Source organism: Gorilla gorilla, chromosome 4, assembly GCF_029281585.2.
Source record: "Gorilla gorilla gorilla isolate KB3781 chromosome 4, NHGRI_mGorGor1-v2.1_pri, whole genome shotgun sequence".
NCBI lineage: Eukaryota > Metazoa > Chordata > Mammalia > Primates > Hominidae > Gorilla > Gorilla gorilla.
In genome coordinates, this window is record NC_073228.2 from 33,631,602 (window position 1) to 33,652,893 (window position 21,292).

The 21,292-nt window shown below is 37.3% G+C and overlaps 1 protein-coding gene across 6 annotated transcripts in view; it reads left to right on the forward strand.

Moving 5' to 3' along the window:
- Positions 1 to 590: 590 nt before the first annotated feature.
- Positions 591 to 21,292, forward strand: part of RNF43 (ring finger protein 43) — a 64,116-nt gene continuing 43,414 nt past the window's right edge. Inside the window, exons 1-3 of one of the 6 annotated variants that reach the window (XM_063706237.1) lie at positions 593 to 1,113; positions 1,200 to 1,381; positions 2,438 to 3,074. In XM_063706237.1, coding sequence (XP_063562307.1) covers positions 2,823 to 3,074 — 252 coding nt within the window. In that variant the 5' untranslated portion in view covers positions 593 to 1,113; positions 1,200 to 1,381; positions 2,438 to 2,822. Of the gene's footprint in view, positions 3,075 to 21,292 lie in introns of all 6 variants that reach the window. The other 5 variants (XM_063706236.1, XM_063706238.1, XM_055386778.2 and 2 more) reach the window with 5 other exon arrangements.

A 21,292-nucleotide genomic window follows, 5' to 3' on the forward strand; every position in this document is an offset into this window, starting at 1 on the left:
TAAGGATTATAGTTCATGAATGTGGTAATTAGCCAGAAATTCATTTTCTTTTTGCCTATGCTCTTCTCATTAATCATATTTTACCCTTTGGCTTGTATTTATGACATGGACTTATCTGGAGTCTTACATTGAAGGCATAGGTCTGATCCATAGTATTATTTCACCTCCCAAAGATTGAAAAGAAAATAACAGTTGGATTCCAGACATCTGACATCAACCTGATTTGAAAGTTCCATATAGGCAGAGTTTAGACAGAGCTACTGAATTTAAATTAGTAAGAGCTGAAGAAAAGCTAAGCATAAAATGGACAGAGCCCTTCCCAGGGTAGCAGACATAAGCAGCAATAAATCAGTAAGTACTAAAACACAGGATCACTTTATTCTGGCTTTCTGCCATTTATAGACACTCAAACTTGGAATGAGCAGAAATCCTTTTGAACTTATATTTGCAAAACCTTGTGTCCATTCTTTTATCTTCCGGATTACCTTTATTTTTTTCTGTTTATTTCCTCATACCATCATCTATGCTCTGTTGGGTGCAGAGTCTGCTTAGATATCTTTGAGTGGCCCTGATTTGCATGTGGTAGCTTGCTTACCCAGAGAACGGTACTCGGGATCGAATTGGATGCAGTTTAGCTGTGGCTCAGTAGAGGGAGTAGAGGAGCTGAGGGCGGGGAGAGAGCGAAAGAACGTGTCTGGTTAAGTAAGTGTTGTGTGTGAGCACCAGGAGGAGGGGGGCAGGGTGGGGGGTGGTTGCCTCTAGCAGCTCCACCCTCACTTTGTCAGCAGGTAGAGAGCGTGATTGCAGTCCCAGGGGAGGGAATCAGAGCTAGAACACCAATTACAAACCACAGGCTTCCTGCTCTAGGGAGTTGATCCAGAATTGTCTTTCTGAAAGGAAGCACTCGAATCCTTCCGAACTTTCCAAGTCCATCCATGATTCAGAGATACTGCCTTCTCTCTCTGGGATTTTATGTGTTTCTGATAGTGAATTGTTGATGTATTTGCTACTTTGCTTCTTTTCTCTTTCAAGACTTGATCATTTTATATGCTATTTGGAGAAAAAAAGAACTTTTGTTAGCAAGGAGGTTTCAGAAATGATTTTGGATTTTCTGTAAGTGTTTAATTTAGTTCTTGGGGACAGCATCTCTCATCCCGGAGTAAATTTCTGCCTTTGACCTGCATGGATTATTTTTTCAGGCTGCGGAATTTCTCGGCACCTACCTGTAGTATGGGGCACTTGGTTTGGTTGCAGAGTAAGAAGGTGGAAGAATGAGCTGTACTTGGTTAAGCAGTTGAAACCTTTTTTGAGCAGGATCTGTAAAAGCATAATTGAATTTGTTTCGCCCCCGTGGATTCCAGTGGGCCCGACAGCGCAACAGGTTTGCAGATTTCTTTTGAAATTCCTTTTTCCCCCCTCCCTCTGCCTCAGCAAAAGAAAAGAATCCATATAACAGGTTCATGTTCAATTGCTTGGCTTTTCAGCACTTATTCTGAAGACTTTATAATATTTTTAAACTTGACCTTGGAACACAGAGGGCTTTGTGGGTGAGGTGTATTTATATTTACTTAAGGGTACACATTTTAAAAATCTTATTCTGTGTTTGTACAAAGACGCAAATTTTCATAGTGCCTAGAAATAGCACAGATCTATTCTACTCAAGATTATTTGTATTTTTTCAGGGTATTCTACCTAGAGCCTGTGGTTAATCGCCTCCCTGCTCCCCCTACCTTTTATTCCCTACCCCCTCAGGGAATTTGGATACATGTGAGGAATAGTCCTTTGTTTTTCTTATGAACCTAGAAAATTACAGATCATAAAATCTGGATATTAAAGTAGTTTCCAAAAGCATCTCATGGGAAATCAAAGTGCTCGGCATTTCCGAGCTGGAGAATAAAATCAAGAATCCTTAAGAGAGAAAAGAAAATGGAGATGGAAATATGAATTTTAACTGGGAAAAATAATTGGAAAGCTAACCTTTTCAAATACTCTAATTATGAAAGTTGGAAAAGGTTGTGATGCTCAGGATTATCCTGTAATGTGTGAAGATACATAAATTAGCACCTAATTTATAGGCAAATTTTGGTAAAACACAAAAAATTATGGTATGTCTAAGTTCATGAAAAGTATGTAAATGCAGTGGGCCTAGAAACCTGGCCACACTGAAATACAGTTTAATGTGGAAACTTTTCTAAATACATATTGTAGCATCTTTGGACATCAACGTGTGGCCTGAAATTTTTATTATTGTTCCCTCTTCTCCTCCATTGAAAAAAAAAAATCTCCTTGTGGTATTTAGTCATTTACCATTTGCACATATTATGGCTTAAAAAGGGCCATCCCTTCCTTTTCTGAGCTGGAGTTCTTCACGCTCACCTTTGATGCATGGCCTTAGCTGTTTACTTTGCCTTGTTTTGTTCATGAACATTGGGTTTAGTGCCTGGCAACTTGATGCATATGGAAGAGCAATGCCAAGTGATCTGACATAATACAAATTCACGAAGTGACATTCAATCACAAGCAAAGTTGGAAATTCCAAAGAGAAGTGGTGAGATCTTTACTAGTCACAGTGAAGATGGGAGAAAATGACATACCTGCAGCAGATGTGGGCTGAAAATATCCTCTTCTCTGCCCAATCAGGAATGCTACCTGTTTTTGGGAATAAACTTTAGAGAAAGGAAGGGCCAAAACTACGACTTGGCTTTCTGAAACGGAAGCATAAATGTTCTTTTCCTCCATTTGTCTGGATCTGAGAACCCGCATTTGGTATTAGCTAGTGGAAGCAGTATGTATGGTTGAAGTGCATTGCTGCAGCTGGTAGCATGAGTGGTGGCCACCAGCTGCAGCTGGCTGCCCTCTGGCCCTGGCTGCTGATGGCTACCCTGCAGGCAGGCTTTGGACGCACAGGACTGGTACTGGCAGCAGCGGTGGAGTCTGAAAGATCAGCAGAACAGAAAGCTATTATCAGAGTGATCCCCTTGAAAATGGACCCCACAGGAAAACTGAATCTCACTTTGGAAGGTGTGTTTGCTGGTGTTGCTGAAATAACTCCAGCAGAAGGAAAATTAATGCAGGCAAGTATAACTTTATTATATTTCACTTTCCATCTGTTTGAAATATGCCTTTCTTCTTTTGTCTCCCAAATGAAATACCATACACGGGCTTCTACTGCTTAGCTTTCTATTTCATAGAAAGAGTAGATACTGCCTTATTGGCATTCTAAATTTAGCAAATTATTATTTTATACTCTGGAGGAAGTACATAAATCCTATATTTTAGAAGATTATCTGCTTATTTTAAACTGGTGTTGCATAACTACTTAGATACACATAATAATACCTTTTTTTCAAGTGATATATTCTGGGCACTAATTTTTGATAGATGAAATATATGAGCTTATATTTAATTGATGTGAGGATTGTATTTTACATCCTGTTTAAATTGAAGTAAGCACTAAGAAGGTTGATTTTAATGGTCAGCAGCACCTAAAATTCTGGAATGCCCTTGGAGCATATTTGATTACTGTGTCACCTAAAATTCAGTCAAGCTTGAATGCTATGGCTGGCCTTACACCACGTGTGGCACCCTATTGCTAAGCCCAAAATGGAGAGGACTGGATTACAAAATGGACACAAGGTGTAAACCTGCCTCCTGATCACTTTGGCCTTGTCCACACGTAATTTTATCATTTTCAGGAATTTAAATTTAACGTGTTTTTTACTGATCCGCCAAGTTTTTCAGACACAGTTTCTTAGGCTTTCAGGCTGTGAATTTTGCCTGTAACTCATTCATACATGGCCTATTCTTTATGTGGTGAATTTATGAAATGACTGGGGGCACAGCATTTCATAGACCAATTGCTCATTCCCCACGGTAAAGACAGAGCCTAGAGGGCTATACCTTTTTAATGGGCATTCCATTGTCTTACTCCATAAAATGATGTTGCTTATTGATTGAAATTTATCATGTAAAAGAACACTTCTTGCTGTAGCTACTGGACACAGGTTAAAATATTCTTAAGTGTGATCCATCTTAGCATCCAAACTCAAATTTTAATTTTGTGGTATGAACAGACTATGAACAGAACCAATTTATTGTATGAATTTTAATTTTTGTCTACTTAAAGAAGATAGGAAAATTTAACAGATTATAGAACTTATTCCCAAACATGTATTCTTTAATATATGGTTTAGTGGTTATTCATTATCACTTCTTAGGCAATATTTTGAAGCTGGGATAAATGAGGTGAAGGAGAATTAGGTGAAAATGGAAGGCTTTGCTATTTAGAAAAATAGGAAAGAAGAGTCTATCTGGAAAAATGGCATAAGATTTTTTTGAATAAGATAATTTGGATTCTAAAATGGAATTAGGAATACTTAAAAGCTGAACTCATAAATCATCTTGAATACTATGGCAATTGGAAAGGAAACTTCCTTCCTGGCCTTGCCTAGTTAATGCCCTGAAGCATGAATTGTGTGCTCCATTTTAGTTTTTACCGTAAGTAATTTTGCTAGTCATATTTTGATATCACTGAAGTTTTTGAGAGCCATACGTGCCTTATTGATAACCTGTGATAGCATGTTCAATGGGCTAATTATGTGTTCCATAAAATAATGTATTCTTTTAAGTTTTAATCTTATTATCATAAAGCTCTACATAAAGTTTGTGTTTTCATAAAGGAAAAAGTAAACAAACAGCAGAAGTTGGCATTCTCTTTGCCATTCATTATTTTATCAATCTTTATCATGTCTTCTATTGTTCTGTCCTTTTTCTCACTCTGGCAAATCTTACCAATCTATTTTGTTTTTTAAACTATTAACTTTGATCCTATCATTATACATTAAGTATTGCTTTTACTTTGTGAAGAGGGAATTTCATCATAACTTAGCAAAGACTTTCAGGCTTTACAGTGGATAGTTTTATGTCATTGGCAATTTTTAGTCGTCTCCTTTCTGTCCACATATGCTTTGTTTAGGTCTTTAAATAAGTTTTTTCACTAGCTTAGTATTCATTTCTGGATACTTTCCATATTGGTTTCGGTTTATTGTCTGTTAATCAATTTTTAATCTACAACAGTTATTAAAGTTTTTCAACAGCCTCTTGTGAGAAACTTTTTTAAAAAACAAGCTTCTGAATTATATATATGGTTTTCTTTATCCATTCTTTGATTAATTCTTTTAAAGAACTCTAGTGTGTTAGGGACACACGGTTTACACTTCTGGAATCCATGCTGTTTGTTCCTTATCAGATTACACTGCAACTCAGGTTTACTCAACTGTGGGTTAGCCAAGCCTTCCATTTAACTGAAGTTCTGTTTATATCTTCTAGAGATGTGCTTTGCTGAACTTTAGCTTTCTCAATGGAGAGCTGTACCCTGGTGTCACAAATCTAAAAGTAGTCTTCTCTTCGGTTTTGAGGAATTCTGGATAATTCTGTGAATCCTTCTACCTACGAATTGTTGTAGTTACCTGTTAAGATTATTTGTCTCCAAAGATTGCAGTCAAATCTTTTTAAACTTGAAGATGCTATGTACCAAAAAATGTACAGTTATGAGAACAGTGATTTAAAAAAAAAAAACCATGTTGTTATTTCTGGAATTCTGAGATAATTTCTGAAAATCAGACATTTCTTTACATTTTGCTCAATTAATTCAGTGTATAGACAATTTCATAAGGACCAAACTGACTGAATTTTCATTTGTATTATGATTTTAATTTTTTCTTAGACAAAAGGAGACCCCCCCCCCCTTGACAATGTGCCTCCAATTTGTTGAATAGTAAAATAGACCATAGAGTTGCCTCTAAAAGAATTTTGTCTCAACTGTATCTGATGGCTGTATGTATAAGGGCATTAAAAGTCAAGTTTTGATGATTTTTGTTCTGATTCTTATCTCTCAGTCTTTGTGCTTAGGTTTCTCCTTGCCAATAGTAATGATTCGTTTTACAAGGTATGTTCAAAATTATAAATTGTAATATTCTTCTAAAAGCGCTAGAAGAAAGTCAAAATAGAAGAGGAAATGGTGTTGCCTTTGCCCTTCTATTTCTCAAGTCCTCTCTTTTCCATTTCAGAACATCTCATTTTAGTCCTGTCCAAATTATATTATTTTCCCCAAGAGTTGCTTCTTTATATTACTGTATCATTCCAACTCTTTTTACAGGTTTGTCATTGTCTTTAAAGTATCTAATTCTTAGGTTTCCCCTATATTTGCCAAAATATTTGTCTCTTCCTCTTCTCTGATTTCCTTCCACTCTTTTATTTTTCTTTTGTTTTCCACTGAATTTGTATATTTAGGATTACCTTCCACTGCTATTCTGGATTGGTATTTTAATAGCCATCAAAAATCTAGGTCAAGGAAACTTTTCAGATCTCCTAATTACCTGGCGGTGACTGATAAAAAGGACTAAATGATAGTGATTACTTCTTACTGTTTTTATTCACATTGGAATATATTCTTTCTCTCCTGGTTTATACCATTGTAGAAGGAAAAGTGTTGGAGCGGATTCATTGTCTAATTTCCGGTTTTCTGGTTTGGTTACCTCTTATCAATGTTTGTTTCTTTTATTTCAAGCAATATTATTGCCACCACTTCTAAAAATGATTACAGTCATATTTTATTTCTCAATCCTGTTTATCATTTATAAATATTATTTCAAGGGACAACTCAAAATTAATCTTTCTTCTCAGAGCAAAAGAGTAAGAGGATCTTAGTGTAGCACAAAGAGGTCACCAATTCTCTATCACACTCTTCCTGCTTAGCTGGTTATCCTGGATTTTCTTAGACTCCAGGATAAAGTTATGATCAAGATTAAAATGTATTCCCCTGAGGCTTCAGACCTACAATGGGAGCAGCAGTAGTTTAGCACTTGGCCAGTAGCAGTGAGCACCTCCTGGAGAAATTCCCCTTTGCACAGTGTCTCTGCTTGCCTCTTAATTTTATCTGTTAGTCAACACATAGTTATCCCATCTTTGCATTTTTACATTATTTGTAGGCAGGGCCTGAAACTTTAAGTTTTTGGCCAAAACTAGAGAGACAGTCCTATATTGCAAACTATAGTTGACAAAGTGTCTAAACTGTGACTCGGGGGGCTTGACTTTTAGTTCTACACACTGAGGAATATGCTGACACTAAATATTAATAGTTGTGTGATTTGGGACAAAATAGTTTTTACCTTTCTAGGCTTCAGATTCCCAGGCTGTGAAGCTGAGGAATTAAAATACAATATTGCCAAACTTGTGCTATTTACATGCACTTTACATGTATTAGCTCACTGAATTCTCATAATAACTTTATGAGAGAAGAAATTCAGTACCTTTATTTTTTACATTTTACAGATAAGGAAACTGAGGATTAAAATGTTAATATCTGTCAAAGTATTAACTATTATTATCTAGTAAATGGTGTTGCTGGAACTTGAACTGCAGAGCCCATGCTTTTCCAGCTCTAAAATTCTGTATATGTAAGAATGCCACTGATGGAGAGAATATCAGTATAGGCTTTGTATAAAAAATTTATTTCGAGAGTAGAAAGGAATGAAAGTGATGAATACCATTATCTGAGATTGATCCAGAATGCATCATATCCTGCTACCTTCTAATAATCTCTGTATTTCTTCTATTTCTCTCATTTTGTGTTTCATTTGCAAAGATACTAGTAAATCACAGTGTCTGTTTACTCAGTATCTCCCTTATAATGTAACATATTTCATCACCTTTCTCTTCATTTTAAAAGTCTAGGTTAAGTTATCTAATATAGGAACCTGAAATAATAAACACTGACATAGCATGCATTTAACTGGCATTGCTCAAGTTAGAGTTCCTTCTATGAAGAAATTTTGAAATAGAAATTTTGTGATTTGGTTTGATGCCAGCCTTTAAAAGAAGTACAGAGTAGATATTCAAAGTATGATCAACTCTGTTACTTATGTAAATGAAGGTGCAGAAAATCCAATTAATTAATTACTGACTTTGGAATGTAGTCAGGAGTACACCATCAGACACAGTTCCTCTGTGCGCACAAACATTCTTAGGTGCTTGTCTCCTGTGATCCCAGCTCAGAGCCTTCCTGACATGGCTTTTAGAGTCTTCTATTCTAGACTTGGCCTTGTTGTTAGAAGCCTGGCACCCAGAGAAGAGAAGGAAGCTGCAGAATATTTTTAATGGTAATTTTTCAAGTTAAGATATCTCTTTTTTATAAGTTATCATCAAACAGATTTATATATATCACAGTTCTGTACTTCAACAAAAATTTGTATCCAACAAAAATTTGTATCCAACAAAAATTTGTAAGTTCAGCTTCGTACATATCTGGTTAATAGGAGGTAATGAATGGAATATGTCCCTGGCTATTGCTCCCATCAGGCTATTTAGTGTTCATTTGGCAGACTCTTGGTTGGTGGGGGGCGGGGCTGGGGGGGGTAGGTACTTCCTTGGATTTTGTATTATAGTAAAGTGTGTATGTATATATGTGTGTGTGTTGTAATTATCCCAAAACTAGCCATAATTTACTTTACTTTTTTTGTTTCTTTGTATTTTGAGATAGGGTCTTGTTCTGTCTTCCAGGCTGGAGTGCAGTGGCACAGACACGGCTCACTGCAGCCTCAACCTCCTAGTCTCAAGCGATCTGCCCACTTCAGCTCCCCCAAGTAGCTGGGACCACAAGCACGGGGCACCATGCCTAGCTAATTTTTCAATTTTTTGTAGAGACAGGGTTTTGCCATGCTATCTGCAGTATTAAAGGTATTCCCGGGCCAGGTGTGATGGCTCATACCTGTAATCCCAGCACCTTGAGAGGCTAAGGTGGGAGGATCACTTGAGCCCAGGAGTTGGAGACCAGTCTGGGCAACATAGTGAGACCATCTAAGAAACAAGGTATTCCTGGAGATCATGGTTTTGCTTTTTGTTTTTGTTTTATTAAAAAGCCTTTACATTTTGTTCATTGGAAAGAGTTTACTGGATTTTTTAAATGTTTTTTTCCCTTTTATCCCTTTCAAATTGCTAATTACAGTAGATTTTTAAAAATGTTATAAATGAGTAATATCCTGTTAGGAACCAGAATTGGTAGCAGGATATTGTTAGAGAAGACTGTGAGAATGATATTCCATTAACTTTATGTAGAAATTTTCTTCCAAGAAGCTTAAAATGATTCACAATACCTGGAGCCACGTAAGAACAGGTGATATTAACTCCATTTTACAGAAAAGGAAATATATTGGGAAAGAGAAAGAAAGTAAATCATCTAAGAACAAAGTTGCACAGAGACTGAGCCAGTCTGGTTTGCTGGAGATAGGAGAGTAATCAATTTTTAAGGAATCTGAAGATGTGGATTCCTCAGGGGTCAGTTCTACTGAGTGGGAATCCTAAAGGCCTTTTCCTATTTCCCCAAGGACTCATATTCTCCTTTCCTGCTTTATTTTTCTTTACAGAATTATTGACGTGGCATGCTGTAATGTTTCAGTTTTGTAGTTGTCTATCTCCCCACAGTGGAATATGAGTTCTGTGAAAGCAAGGATTTTTGTCTCCTTTGTTCAAAGCTGTATCCCTGAGAATGGCACCTAAGTATACTTACTCCTTGGGCATGGTGGGTACTCAGTAAATATTTATTAATGAATATAATGAATATTGTGGTACTGAGTAACTCTGATGGCTGGGAGATCACTCTAGAATAAAACATGCTTATCACATTTTTAAAGTATATTATAAGGTGGATTATTTTGAGTGTGTGTGGTTTGATATAGCAGACTATGTTCCTTTACTCTTCTGACTTACCAACAGCCTCGTGTGTTGTTATTTCAAAATCATAAATATGGCTGTAATCAGTATGTTTAAGGTGCTCCTTTACACAGGATTTTTAAATTTTTTCTTTAGTTTGATAGCTTAAACCTTGCTGTTTAGGATATTCTGGTTTTCCAAGAATGATTTATTCAGGTCCTGATTTTAAACCTTTGATTTTAGGATATTAGCGTGCATCCAAAGGACCTTACCTTCTTAGTACTTAAATTTGTGATTACCAGTTCTGGTTTTTAGATACCCTAAAGCATAGTTTTTAATCTTGTTTGTGTGTGCCACAGGCCCCTTTGAGAATGTGATCATCATTATTGACCATTGGCACAAAATACACACAAATACTTAACATACACAATTTTGCATAAAATCTCAGTGCGTTGACTCTCTAAGACATATCTGGAGATCTAAGGACTCCAGATGAAAAGCAACTATCCTAACATAATCCCAATTATTTCAAGAAATTAAACCAAATTCTCAAAACAAATTTACCTTCAGTTTACTTAATTTGAAAAGTACTTGTATGTATTACTTAAAGTCAGACAGACAACAATATTGTGATGCAGTTATAAGAAAGTGGCCTGACCTTAGGTGAAGGAACTCCAGAAGTAAAAACTGATGTCTGACAAAGATCTTCTTATGTGTAGTAAATGAATTCTGCTCTCCAAATATGAAGTGAAACTGCATCAATTCAAGAAATGCTTACAATCCCTTCAGCATGGTGGTTCCGCTGAAAGGCCCTTAAGAATAACGGATATTTTACTCACATGTTTTGAGATTAGTAGAACCATCGTGGCTTTATGTGTCTATTTAGTTACTACAGTCAGAAAACTGAGGGTATAAAACAAACTTTAACTTTGTTTTCTTCCCATGTCTTTAGTTTCCAGTCTTTAAGCTCCATTGCTTTCCCTAGGGCAGTGTTCTTTAGGCCCTTAAATTTCTATTTGCTCTAATGGAAAACTTTATATATTTTTTAAAGCCAAGATTTGTTGTTGCTTGCTTGTTTTGAATAACAGATAAGCTACTTTACATACTCTTGTTATCTGGGTTCTAAACTTACAGTTCATGGATAAATTTTATTTTGTTCTATACTTTTTAATATATTGGAATCTGTGTTTAATTTACAAATTTGGAAACACCAGAGTAACCAAAATGATTTAAAAACTAAGGTTTTTTAAAAATTGTAAGCACAAAGGCCTGGCGCATTATTCCTCAAGATAAGAAGTTAGACTACAATATTTAGAAATTCTTGTCTCTAGGCTGGGTGTGGTGGCTCACGCCTGTAATCCCAGCACTTTGTGGGGCTAGGGCAGGTGGATCACTTGAAGTCAGGAGTTGGAGACCAGCCTGGCCAACATGGTGAAACCCTGTCTCTACCAAAAAATTTAAAAATTAGCTGGGTGTGGTAGTGCACACCTGTAGTCCCAGCTACTCAGGAGGCTGAGGCAGGAGAATCGCTTGAATCTGGGAGGCAGAGGTTGTAGTGAGCCAAGATTGTGCCACTGTATTTCTGCCTGGGTGGCAGAATGAGACCCTGTCTCAAAAAAAAAAAAAAAAAAAAAAAAAAAAAATTCTGGTCTCTGAATCTAAAGCAGAGGCAGCATAACTATCTTCACGACTCCTGTTTGTTGTTGTTGCTTTAAATCTAGAATACCCTGTCATGATGGAAATTGACTATAATACAACTGTAATTTTAAATAGCACATTAAATTATTATGTACCTATCACTTTTGTGCATGCTAGTATATCAAAAAGGTATTGTTATACATATATAAATATATGACATTTGAGAAACACTGTTGGTATTTTACTTCTGTAGAATAATTCGGATGAGACTAAAGGCCTTATGTTTTAAGTCTACTTATTTTGCTATTTAAAAAAAAAAAAGTATAGATTTCCATTCGTTTTTTTCCCCCAAACCATTTTCTACAGTCTTTTGTATTATCTACTTTAAAACAACAAAAAACATCTTTTATATGATCTAGGCTTTGTGTTCCCTCATTTTAATATCTTCTACCTGGAATTATATTGATGATCTGACTTTAAAATTCTTGTGGTCAAGTTTCTTTAACTTCTGAAGGACTGTATTGGCCCTATATTGGAATTAAGTCCTATTCAGTTTTCCATTCTTAGAGTAAAATACAGTTTTGATGGAGGGGAGGGAAAAGTGGCAGAATATTCCATTTGTGAAATATAATCATCAAATTTCAAGCTAGAAAAAACAATCAGTCCAGTCTTCTCATTTTATATATGAAGAATTGAACTCAGATTAGTGCTTATCAAAGAATTCCAATCTGCTGCTATATCTTACTGGCCAATATTTTTAGCATAGTTTATTTATTTATTATAAACCTTTTGGGGTCACTGCAGGGAAATTAAAAAGTGCATGTCAGCAGAGATTTCCCCCTGAACATTCCATTAAGAAGATATAGACTGCCGCAGGGTCTCTTTCCTCTTTGATCCCTAGTCAACTACAAGGCATACTTTAAAATAAGTGAACAGACCAAAAATACCTCACCACAGTTTAGCAATACTTTACGTGGTGCATGTGTCATTTATTCTGCCACAGAATCACTGCACATCAGGTGGTCTGTAGTCCTGGATCTTCTCAGAGCAATATCACCTCTTTATAAAGTCTAGGCTGAGAATCTTACCAAGACTGGAAGGGGCACTGGATTCTCTAGATGCCTTATAATGTGGTTTTCCTATTTGTACCAAATTCTGTGACAGATACTATAGTAATTCAAAGAGCAACACCTTAGCCTTGTCCAACTGAGGAGAATCAACTTAAACAGCAGGAGGCATTATGTATTGAATGCCAGATGTAGGTGTAGGCATAAATGCATTAGAGTGCTGATTTATTTATTTTCTTTCTTTCTTTCTTTCTTTCTTTCTTTCTTTCTTTCTTTCTTTCTTTCTTTCTTTCTTTCTGTCATTACAGACAGGGTCTCTCTCTCTGTCACCTCTCTCTGTCACCCAGGCTGGAGTGCAGTGGCACCATCAGAGCTTACTATAACCTTGAACTCCTGGGCTCAAGCCATCCTCCCACTTCTGCCTCCCAAAGCTCTGGGATTACAGGCATGAGCTACCATTCCTGGCCTAAAGTGCTGATTTTCATTTTTTCAAGAGTCATTCAAATGACTGTGGTAATTCTGTCTCAGATTCCCTATGATTAAAGAAAAAACAAATGAAAAAATATTAAATTTTAACCCAGGCAACTTCAAGTAGCTTAAAGTTAGAGAAAGAAGTACTACAGGCCGGGTGCGGTGGCTCACGCCTGTAATCCCAGCACTTTGGGAGGCCGAGGCAGGTGGATCACGAGGTCAGGAGATCGAGACCATCCTGGCTAACATGGTGAAATCCCATCTCTACTAAAAATACAAAAAATTAACCGGGCATGGCGGCATGCACCTGTAGTCCCAGCTACTCGGGAGGCTGAGGCAGGAGAATGGCGTGAACCCGGGAGGCGGAGCTTGCAGTGAGCCGAGATGGTGCCACTGCACTCCAGCCTGGGCGACAGAGCAAGACTCTGTCTCAAAAAAAAAAGAAGTACTACAACCCAGTCATACCTTCTAACTTTTTACTGTTATCAGTTAATTACAGGTTGTTATATTCCTGTGTGTTTAATACTCATCTTTAGCATTTTATTTAGGAGTCTAGAATGACTAGATACCATGGCTTTTTTTTTTTTCAGATTCCAAACTGACTTTCTAAAATGTGCCAATCAGTCCCTGTTAAATTTTAGTTAAAACAGTAAATTTAGCTTTAAACAGAATTCAACATATTGGAAGTTTTGTTTGAATTTATCTCAACTAGCTTGATTTTAATTCTTCGCAAACTGCATTCCCTAAGGGAAGAAATAAATACTAAGACCTTTTATGTAGAAGGTGAAGAGTATTTGAATATCGTATCTATTTAGCAAAAATTGTTTCTAGTACCATTTTCTTATTATTGACTTTAGTCATAAATGTGTGTTATTCCTGTTCCCTAAAATGTGTTGATTTTAGTATGATATGAGGCATATAGAGAACCATTTAAGAAGAATGTACCGACCCACTATGACATTAGGTTATTTTACTCTAAAGTTAGTAAACTCTATGACATACATTAAACATTTAAAAATTATCATTGGTGAGTATTTGGGATTACTGAGTTGCCCCCTTGGGGTATATGAAAAGTCCATAGGCACCTTATGATCATTTTAAGTAAAAGCAAGTCACTTAATCTTTCATCTGTTGGTGTAGAGTTGGGGGAGAACTAAATAATCTTTAAGATCCTTTCCAGCTCTAAACTTTTAGAGTTTATGCTTATTCTAGAAATAGATTTCATATATTAAAGGGACATGTATCTTGCCTATTTAGTTCTTTTTCTTTGTCCTTAGTTGTTGGACATCAAAGACAAAATTTGTTTGGTAGGTGATAGAAAAAAATCTGACTAAATTAATGTCTTACAATAAATAGGTAGCAGAACTAAGCATGAGACTCAGTTGTACTCCCGGTCTTCTGGTCCTGTACTGTCTTTGCATTCCAGTTAACGCACTCAAAAAAGGAGCCTTTCTCTGGAGTTTCATATTTTAAAATATCTGTAGTAGATTGAGGACCCTTATTGTAAATGCTTCATCAAGGTTGTCCCAATGATCAGAGCACACTGACTTCAATCACTAACCTGCACCTAAGTGAATCTAACCTTTAGAAAAACCTGAAAGAGCCAGAGACAACCTAGAACCAGTCTGGATGAAAGTAAAAGGAGTAGGATGCTTCTGATCCTAAGTACTCTGTGAAGTGAATTATTAGAGATAAGCTGAATACTTATACTGAAAATAAGATTTCAGAGCAGCTGGTGGGTGTTCACCCATGGGGTGAGGGGGATAGAGCTCTAGTATGTAAGCATCTGGAGGCAACTGGGAGGAGTGGAAATGGGGCCATCTGATTAGTAACTATGCCTTGTTATTAAACCGTGACTTTCTGCATTGTGTATTCCCAGAGTTGGAAAACTTCCGCTGGCAAAAAAAAGAGAAGGGCCGCCGTGCTGTTGCTGAGGGCCATACAGTAGACACAAAAGCGCCTTCTTAGAGGCCTTCAGCAGAGGCAGCTTGTACAGGCAGGCCTGTTCCTCTCAAAGACTGGGAATCAGATTCTTTCCCCAGGGGGTTTCCAACTAGTTTGCACTTCAGAAAAACCTTTTCTTTCTCCTGCTGTTCACGCCCTGCGAAGAATTTTCTTCCAACCAAAGAAATTGTTTTATAATCAAAGATCCTTGTCCTTAGTTGTTGGACATCAAAGAAAGTTCGGAGGAGACTGGGGGATTATGTGAGTGCCTAGAATTTATTTTGAATGCAAACTTGCAACATTAGCAAGTCCCCCAAAGAATATACTCATCTCAGAGCTGGGAGAGAGCCTAATATAACTAAGTCTCTATTCTTCCTTGGTTGGATGTGCCCCAGTAAGATACAAATGAATTGAATTGCCTTATCTGGACTTAATTCATGTATGTTTGGTTCTTGAGGTACACACTTACTGGAAGAGGTCCCCCAACCCATCTTCCCTTTTAAAACTGGTGTTTGGAAACATCAAACACTATTAATAAACTCGAAACAACAACCTACCCCCCCACCCCAAAAAAACTCCTTTTTTAAACCAATGTTTGACTCTTGGGAGTTTGGGGTTTCTCCCAGGACAGTTGATGATATCACCAAATGTTGGGAGTCACATTCCCTGCATTCCTCTATTGTTGCTGAGGTGTTGATGATGTCATTTTCTCCCACAAAGGAAAACCTCAGCACCCTGAGGGCCTGAACTCAGGTCTTGGCAGGTAAATCAAGGAAGAACTTACTTTTGGATTTCAACTGATTGAGTCAGGCATAAAGAGACACAACCACCACATTAAGTATTAGCGTCACAGCCTCATCTCTGGGACCTGAATAGACAATTTATCATTTGAAGAAAATTAAGACTATAACTTTAAGAAATTATCTTCTGGGTAAGAACAATGATTCATTGAATACTTTGGTTCTTACACTTTGGGGCATTTATAGGGCATTGTTCTCAGAGATTTTGGCTCCCTCTTAAATATCCTTCTCTGAATCCACAAATTTTCCAAGCCTTTCCAGAACCTGTTTGTCGATTATCTAGCTTTCCTTCCTTGAGCAGATTAACAACAACATAAACAAGAATTAGGGGAAAAAAATGATGGATAGGGCAAATTTAAGGCAGAATTATGCCTTGGGCAAAGTACATTCTTGTTATTTTATCTTGGTTCTGTGGTTATGAACTGAAGAGAGCATTTGCTCTAGAAGATTTCCAGTCTCTTCCTATCCCTTCATCACAACCACAGAGTAGTGGTTGGAAATAGATTCCAGGAACACCAGAAATGCTCAGTATTTCCAATGGTGACAGCTAACAGTGCCCTCACAGGGATCCTTTGAGCACTCTTCCTCTGAGCCTTCTTGTGGTGTCCTTGTGGTCAGGAGACACATCATCAATCACAAAGACTTGCCCTGGAGACAAACCTGGTAAAAATAATCAATTGTCTATCTTTGCCACTAGAAACAATCCTTTTGTTTTTACTTGGTTCCGAACAAACATGCTGTAGTTTTTTAGAGAAAGACCGTCTCTTTCATGGAATCATCAACTGATCATTCTCAAAACTTTGAGATGTGCTAGTTTGTGTTAGGAAGGTAAGGTAGGATCTGGGAAGTAAGTAGGATTTGCCAAAGGTTTTTATTCTACTCAGCAGTGCTAACTTGCCTGTGTTACTCCTATGCAGGTATTAGATTATAGGCTTTTTTTTTTTTTTACGCTAGGAATATATGGATAAAATTCACTGAAATGATAGTGTCCCTTTAGTTTATACAGGGGAATAGGGAATTGAATTTATAAGGAAAGAGCCCAGCCTGCAACTGACCTTTCATTTTCATAGTCTTATTTCTCCTGAGTTGATGTAAGCTTAAAACAAATGAATGTATTATATAAAATGTCCTACTTTTTCAAGCAATGTCAATCTTCAGGGTATGGAATAGGATTTGGCATTTTGTTTCCATTTTTATTGTGTTGTTTTCTAAAGGGAGGTTTGAGTTAGAGCCTGTCTGGCAAGATTCCATACTTCTACCATACCACCTGTCCTGGCAGAGACAATGGAATCAAAAGTCAAGTTCTTTATGACTGCACCTGCCTCGTAAGTGCTGCCAGAAGATCTGATTTTCTCTTGTAGCTAAACTCTACACAGAAACGAGGGCTTGGCACCCAAACAGTGGGTGCATACCCAAACACTTGGATGTCCCAACATCAGGAGGACTAGTACCACTAGTTCTCCAGATGACTTGTAAAATAGTCTTTGGCATGACATTCAACGATTATTTAATTTATCAAATGGAGGAGAAGTAACTTTCTGGTTTACCTGGTTTTCAAGACTTTCATGAGGATCTATTAATAAGCATGAATCATTTGGTAATTATTATTTGAAAATTACCTGTCCAGTGCTGCATCTAGTGAGCATGAAGGAAAGTATGTTCTCCCCAAAATAGATCAGGAACATATCTCTGAAGTCAGACCACCATGCAAAGTTCCTAAGGTGAGAAACTACCATTTCTGCCTGTTGCTTTTTCCTTTTCCCAGAAATGTAGGTTACCCTATGGTCACCAGTTGAATGCTCTGTGATTAGGCAGTTGTTTTGTAGGCAGTCTGACATCCTAGATGAGAACTTCTTTCCTTTTGAATATCAGAGTGTTTCTTGGGTTCCCTTAGGGCAGAGTTACTTCATTATCTTCTAACTTATGTATAACTGGATGCCTTCTGGCCTAAGAACATAATTTCTATTACCAATCAAATAATTAAGATAATATGCCCACCAAATGGTGCTCTTTGCACAGGATTCATATATAATGATACAGTATGATAATAAGGCATAGAAGGTATTCTAAAATGAGGAGCAACATCCTACAGTGAAAAGTGCTCTCAGTGGACTTGTATTTTAATCTCAGTGCTGATCCTTCTTAGCTTTATGACGTAAAGAAAAATTGCTTAACCTCTTTGAGCTTGTGGCTTCCTGAGTAAAATGGGAATAATAGTAATAAATGGCCTAACTACCTGAAATGAAATAATGTATGAGTGTTGCCTTTGAAAATGGCAAATGTTAGGTATTATTATTAATAGTAATTAAACTTGAGCTATTCCTTATTCACCTAATTACTATCAGAAATATTACTAAGTGTGAAGGTTATTGATTTAGACTCAGTTAACCTATTTGCGTTCAATTTGGCATCAGCTTAACATAACTAAGCAAGACTGTTTGTATTTTTAATGTAGCCAAAAGGACAAGGCTTTAGCTTCAAAATTTTGTGGGTCAAGGGTGCTGATTAAATATTACCATAATGTAGTACAGGTAGCCTTAGTGGTTTAAAGAATGACTAATAGTATATGAGTTCTGGGGTGGGAACTTAATACCTGTTACTTGTGGTACGGTGAATCACTTATCTGCCCTGGACCTTTGTATGTGTGCCTGTTCCGTACTGGTAACCCCATTAGCTTCCTTCCATGATCAATGAGGTGATCACTGACACAAAGCAGCTGTTTTCTAAGTTTTGACTTATCAGAGTCTGAGGGATCCTAGAACCACATTATATATCACTCTTCCATCTTCCCTTTTTGAAATTTTAGAGTATTTTTTTAAATTGCTGCTATTGGCTGGGTGCGGTGGCTCACGCCTGTAATCCTAGTACTTTGGGAGGCTGAGGCGGGTGGATCATGAAGTCAGGAGTTCAAGACCAGTCTGAACAGCATGGTGAAACCCAGTCTCTACTAAAAATACAAAAATTAGCCAGGCATGGTGGTACGCAACTGTAATCCCAGCTACTTGGGAGGCTGAGGCAGGAGAATCACTTGAACCTGGGAGGTGGAGGTTGCAGTGAGCTGAGATGGCACCACTGCACTCCAGCCTGGGTGACAGAGTGAGGCTTTGTCTCAAAAAAAAAAAAAATTGCTGCTACTCTGGGACAGTTGCTCAGAATGCTGGCGCTTCAGCTTCTGGTGTGTAGCTTGCAGCCATGTTTCTAAGGTCCAGAAGGGAAGGAGTTCAGGATTGTGAAGGGGACTACTTTCCCCAGTTCATTATACTGTGCTGGTCCCAACATGTTTTCTGAAACTCAGCAGATATGATTCTATAGCCTGCTTGGAAATTATCCCGCAAGTCTCTAAGACTCTCAGTTCCCTATCTGAGAAGAATTGGATCAAAGTAAGAATAAGCAGAGTTTTTGTCATAGCATCTATCAAATATTTGTCTCCCTGAAAAAATTTTCAGGTAAAGACCATCCTTTGAGCCTTCTCAGAGACCAACAGTCTGCAGTATAAAAAAATCTGTGTTCAGTGTTTTGTAACTTTACCAATTTGAAGTCTCTTCCCAAAATAAGTAAATAATGGGATAAAGGTAATTATGGGTTTCCTCATCTTTTCTACTTACCTGTTCCCTGTTATGATTAAACACACACGGCTTATAACTCTTTTGGAAACAAACTGAATTACCATTATTATCCTTTCAACACTTGCATGGTATTATAATTCATTTCAATCACCAGTACAACACAGTGGGAGTTAGGAGACCAGTGGGGCGGGGGGAAGACCTGGAGAAAGGCAAACATTTTCCTTTTTATTGGCTTTGGGAAGCCTCCTTCTTCTCCGAAGGCACTTCTTGGGGAAACCTGTTTTCTTCCCAAAGCCTAATAAACATTAGTAAGAGATGTCTGCAAAGAATTAGAAGCTCTTTGAAAGAAAGGCAAGGATAAACATTCACTATCACTGTTATTATCATTAAAAAGGAAAGCCCAGCATGTGATGTTTTGGGTCACTTCCAGTGGCCTTGTTTGATGTTCACGGTTCCTTTTTTGACCTTTACTTCTTGATATCTTTATACATTTATTGAGGCTATTGGACAAAGTCTTGAGATACTAAGCAATACAGTGCTAAGAATGAATGATTGCTAGACTCCATTTCTATGGGTGGAATTTCTGAAAATGTGTTTCGTCTTTAGATACCCTGTTGTTCCAGTTTGGCAATATTGGTGGCAAGGTTAATTTAATATCTGCTCACTTGAGTTTTTACTTCCTATTCTGTACCTTACCCCAGAACCAAAGTTCTATAGGATACTTTTCATTAAATAAATAATAAATTAACTGGAATTTTTTCTCTGCTATGCTTATTAACCAGAGATATATCAAAAAAGAAGCAGATGTAATGGACCTAAAAAGCAAATAAGAACTTCCCAGGGAGATTGTAAGTTTAGCCCAGTGTCTTATATTATTTCATGCCAAAAATGACCATAATGATATCCTTGTAGTGTAGACACCAAGTAAAGGCTAACTTTTGTTCAACATGATGTATTTAGGCAGGAAAGTGCACCAATACATTGAAGAAAGGATTTCAACAGTACAGATTGAATTTTTAAGGACTTCCTGGTCTTCAGAAAGTTAAATAAATCACTGTCAACCTAAAAGGAAGAAGCTGAGTCAAAATTAATATAAGTGGAGAGCTTATTTGAGCCAAGTTTAAGGATTGCAACCCCAGAGCCTAGATTCAAGTTGCCCTGAATATACACTCTGATTAGCAGCAGTTACAAGTGGATTTTTAAAAGCAGAAAAGAGGGATAGGGAGTGGGCTGATACAAAGTTGTTTGTCAGAAATTCTCATTGGTTTACAGAAATAACATTAATTAGTAATTGGCTATACCTTTTTAAGCTACAGGGTATGGGTTATAGTGTCTGGTGTGGCATTATTAGATTAATTTATTGCTATTTGTGGCAATAGCAAGCAGTTTCAAGAGATGAATAACATAGCCTAAAGCGGGGAGTAGGACTTGACTGCGGTCTCATTTTAATGTCTCTCTGGGCCTGATAATTAAAAGGACTTGCATTCTTCATATAAAAGCTATTTTCTTTTCTCATCACAAACTTTTTTTTTTTTTTGAGATGGAGTTTCACTGTTGTCACCCAGGCTGGAATGCAATGGTGCAATCTCGGCTCACTGTAACCTCTGCCTCCCAGATTCAAGTGATTCTCCTGCCTCAGCCTCCTGAGTAGTTGGGATTACAGGTGCCTGCCACCATGCCCAGCTAATTTTTGTATTTTTTTAGTAGAGACAGGGTTTCACCATGTTGGCCTGGCTGGTCTGGAACTCCTGACCTCAGGTGGTCCTCCCGCCTCAGCCTCCCAAAGTGCTGGGATTACAGGCATGAACCACCATGCCTGGCCAAAAACTTTTATTATTAGCGACTTGTGCTAATCAGAATATTCTATTCCATAATTGGTAGTTGTATTTGAGAATTAGGTAGAATTATCTCTTTTCTCTTCATGTTTTTGGTCTTTCCTTTTGAGTTTGTGGGATTGCTGTGTTTCATAAAAAATGGCACATTCTTCATAATCCTAGTTGATGAATTGTTTCACATTTTAAATGATTATCCTGTAATAAAGTTTGCTTGTACACATACATTTATTTTTCCCCCTCTAGGTTTTCAGTGGTTTTCTTTT